Below are 4,452 nucleotides of genomic sequence, written 5' to 3'. Positions count from 1 at the left end.
AATATACCACTCCATCTTCAGGGGAGTAGATAGAGAAGCACGATTATTCATTCATATAGGCAATGGAAGAATAAGAAAAGAACACATAGATGAGATGTAAGAACATCATGTACACAGGAATTGGAGACATCGGAACATTAGCAAACTGACTGGCATTGGGAAATCGGTTGTTCAGTTTATTTAGGTTCTCCATAGGCCGCACGGCACATGCCTCGGTGCCGTCTGCACGAGTTCCATGTTTGTGTTTAGCATGGGCCATTGGGAAGGCTATAAACACACCTTGTTTCAAAAGTAGGATGAACACAGACTATTGGCTACCCGAATGCATTTTTCCTAGAGTGGAATGTATGACCAGTAAACCAGAGACTAGCAGATTTTTATCAGTGGGAATTTTCTCTTTTTGTAACAATCCTTACCTACTGCTACATCATGGAGCTCACGAGTCTCCCAAGTGACAAGGGCCAGTGGAGCGTACAACTTGAAATCCCAGCAAACCGACCATGGGCAAAAGATGTTAAGTAACGAATCTTCAGCTTAGAAATACACCACAGATTCAACGATATATAAAACAGAAACAACATCCATCAGAAGCACACTGTTCCTGACTCCACGAACCTCTGAAAACCTCAAACGTATGGCTACAAATAATCTAGTCCCCCTCCTGACTGCTGTACATAATAAGCCACGAATTTAAACGCAGACAGCAGGAAGAGGTATAGTAGTTCAGTCGTTTATTTTACAGGTGGGAGTTCCTACATTTCAAGTAGAGCAACTAGTGCCTTTGCGCTTCGGCCAAGCTTGCATCAATCTCTTACTGCCTACCCTGCATGGCATCACAAGGGAGAATCATCAGTGATTGTATACATCAACAGTAAAAGCCAAACTAAAGAAGGATGCAGAATTTCACTGGGCAACAGCTGCTACAAAATGAATGTGTATAGATTGGTTTGATGCATGCGGCAGGTCCTATGGTCATTTCTCATATTAAATTCCTCCCGAATAATTGAATAGTATATGCATGCTTGCATTTCATCGTTCTACCATGAAATTTCCACTTACTAGATGGGGATTGGAATTTAACACGAAAATTTCAGATCGCTTATCTACAGTTCAGTTAGTAGAAAGAAATGTTGAACCTACAAATCAGTCACCGCACGAACTTCCATCCATCAACATTCACTGGACAAGGACTACATGCATTAACTAGTAATATTAGGTTGCTTTGAAGTATTAGTTTCACCATAGGTGTGCAAGTATGTGATTTATGGACAAAAGCAATACACTGATCAATTTCATAGTACCAGTAAAAGCCATAACGCCAATGCTATTATACCTGCCAGTTCCCTTGTTGTCCTTCACCTGGGCTAGAATACTGACCAGAACCCCCATGCAGGTTATCTGCACCATATGCAGGTCCTGCCCCCTGTCTGTTATCTCCACCATATGCAGGTCCTGCCCCCTGTCTGTTATCTCCACCAAAACCAATACCCGCACCAGGACCACCTTGGTTACCTCCAGGGTATGTTGGTGCAGGTGGTTGCCCGTAGGTTCCAGGTCCAGAGGGTTGCCCGTAGGTTCCAGGTGCCGGAGGACCACCAGACCTGAAATCTCCTGCCTGCCCTTGCGAGAAGTTCCTGACCTCTTGCGGGTTTTGGTAACCTTGACCAGGTTGATTTACCTGCCCTTCGAAAGCACCAGGAGCAGGCGGTCCATTGTAACCTGAGCGGTCTGCAGAATTATTCCTCGCATAACCTCTACCATCTTGTCCAGCTTGTGCGTAACTCTGCTGTGGGTTGTAGCCCCTCCCATCTTGCGGCGGACGGTAGGGTTGGAAGTTTCCTTGTGGTGGTGGGCCGCTGTTGTAATTTCCTCGTGGTGGAGGGTTGTCCTGATAATTTCCTTGCGGTGGTGGGCCTCTTGGGTAATTTCCTTGTGGTGGAGGGTTGTCCTGGTAGTTTCCACGGAAGCTGCGGTTTCTGTCAGTCCTTGACGGTTTGCTATAATGTGTAGGTGGTGCTCTTGGAGTTATGACACCATTCTCGTATTTATCTCCTAATGAAACCAATTCACACATACAAATAAGAGCACAGTCATAAGTGGCTACTACAGTAAGCGTAATCCGTGGGAAAGGAAAACGGAATACAACAAACCTCCATACTCCTTCGTCTCTGGGAATAGATATGAATCAGGCAAGATGAAAACTACTCCCGGCAATCCTGATCAAAATGCCAAAATAGGCAAGGTAAGTACTTCAATGTCTAGGATACCTAAACATTGCAAGCAGAAAATAAATTAAGGGATCATGTCCTCTCACCGCGAAATTTTTCTGACATTTCCTCAGACATTTCAGCTTGAAAACCAACATATGTTGTTGTACTAAGAGCATACATTCTCTTCTTAGCTTCCTCGTAACTTCAAGAAGGTAAGATCTCAGAAAGCAAGGCAATTATGTTGCAAATGATAGAATTTAATTGCTTATACATGAGCAAAAGAAGAATTCACATCATACATAAGTGCACACCCTCACTAGATATTTTCATAGATCAAAATTATATACAGTAACAGTTACGGACAATCTAGGTACGATCAATGACATGATCTGTTAGGAGTAGAACAAACAAATGTGTTCGAAAACAAATTCAGGAATCAAAACTGAAAAGAGTTACATGATTAATTAAGAACAGAACCATCAAATATATGCAGCAATGTCTTAGGGAACCAATCATTGAATAGATATCATTGGTGTATATACTTTGATGAATAAGTAATCGTAACAGATAAAAGGGATCCTTGAGCTGCAAACTTCAACAGGTGAATATCAGTTTCCTAATACCAGATGTTACATATTACTAAAATGCCAACAAATATATATACCCATACTCAATCCTCCAAAAGCAGATCTTATTTTTTTCATAATTATCCAAATCTAACACAGAAAACAACAGAACTACGGAAGATACTAACAACTCAAAGCATTGACAGACAAAATTTTACTCTGTGGCCGACCTTGAAGATATAGTTTCGATATTAGTGCTTGTGTGGGCCCTAACTAAAAATGCAGATTTGAGTATGGTTAAAGGTAGGAAACTACAAAGAGCAGTGGAATTACAATATTTTGGATATTTCAAATCGCAGCCCATGGAAAATGCAGCCACAAGCTTCTCCAAGCAAAAATCATATTACATTACATAGCATCATTGCTTCAAATTATGTGGCATTCTTCAGTAAATAAGTTCAGAAAAAATGATGCTTCAACAGAAAACAAACGACTTATACTGCTGGAGCAAAGCAATTTAGGAGTTGGATTTAGGCGCGATCATTCACAATAAATAGCGCAAGCCTATCACATATCTCTTAAATCAAGCCATGTTGACACAATTTACATCCACAGCCACAAATTAAAGATGAGTAGCACCCTCAAAGTTACCCAAGAAGACAGCAAGCACCACAATGAGTCTAGGCAATCGCAACTACTCCTAATTAGTATACAAAACTTCTCCTAATGAGGATTAATACCTAAGGGCAAACCAGATTAAACAGCACAGGATACATCAGAGCCACACATACGCTACCTTCCATCACTCCATCACTCCACCGTACACAGGACGCACCAACCAGAAGAAATCATACAGTTGGAGTGTTGAACATTGCAATTCACCCTTGGATACCAATTCGACATGAAGACGGGTCCAATTCACGCATTTCTGACGAGATGGGGGATTCGAGGGAGAAACGTCATACCTTCCGACGACCTTGGCGAGGGTGTTGAGGTAGGTCTCGATCATCTCCTCGCGGGACGGCTTGGGGTCGGGGAACTCCATGGTGATGAGCCAGTGCTTGTAGTCGCACCCCTCGAAGAGGATCTCGTCGGGGGAGATGTGGGAGTCATCCGCCCCGCCCCCGTAGTTTCCCCGAGCCGCGGCCGCCGCGGTCGAGCGGAAGCCGGCGGCGCCGCCGGGGAGGAACCGGGGCGGGAGAGACCGGGCGAAGGGGGCGGGGAGGAGGGATCGGGAGGGGGAGGCCGCGGCGGAGGCGGCCGGGCGAAGGAGCGGGGCGGAGGTGGAGGCGGCGGCGAGGGCTCGCCGTAGGCGGAGCGCGAGGGCCATGGCGGGCGGGCTAGGGTTTTCGTGGGGGCGCAGGCAGAGATGCTTCTGGGGTTTAAGGACTTTGTTTTTTTGAGGCCGACGGAAATGGGGATTAGCATCTTATTAGTGGCCTTTATTCACTTACGGGTGGGCTCAAGTCCACGGGGAGGCAAATGTAGAGATATTTTCGGGCGATTTACACAAAAATAACCCTTTTCTGAAACTATAGCACAGACTGACCCTCCGACCAAACTATTTCACCCATCTAACCCTTTTGTGTGGCGCCCCTCACGCCGGCGCCACACCTCACTGTGTGGCGCCCGTGTCCGCGGCGCCACTCTCCCAGCCTACGTGGCGGCCTCGACGC

The 4,452-nt window shown here is 45.4% G+C and overlaps 1 protein-coding gene across 1 annotated transcript; it reads right to left on the bottom strand.

Annotated features, from left to right (window-relative positions):
• Positions 1-534: 534 nt before the first annotated feature.
• Positions 535-4,106, bottom strand: LOC124703674 (multiple organellar RNA editing factor 1, mitochondrial-like). Its single transcript, XM_047235895.1, has 5 exons — positions 3,742-4,106; positions 2,315-2,412; positions 2,151-2,216; positions 1,334-2,052; positions 535-823 (listed from the first exon to the last, which is right to left on the bottom strand). Exons 1-5 carry the CDS (start codon positions 4,104-4,106, stop codon positions 812-814), a joined length of 1,260 nt encoding a protein of 419 aa, XP_047091851.1. The 3' UTR covers positions 535-811.
• Between the last annotated feature and the right edge of the window lie 346 nt (positions 4,107-4,452).

This window comes from Lolium rigidum, chromosome 3 (genome assembly GCF_022539505.1).
Source record: "Lolium rigidum isolate FL_2022 chromosome 3, APGP_CSIRO_Lrig_0.1, whole genome shotgun sequence".
In the NCBI taxonomy this organism is placed as follows: Eukaryota; Viridiplantae; Streptophyta; class Magnoliopsida; order Poales; family Poaceae; genus Lolium; species Lolium rigidum.
The sequence above is the reverse complement of the archived record's forward strand: the minus strand, read 5'-3'. Positions and strand labels throughout refer to the sequence as shown.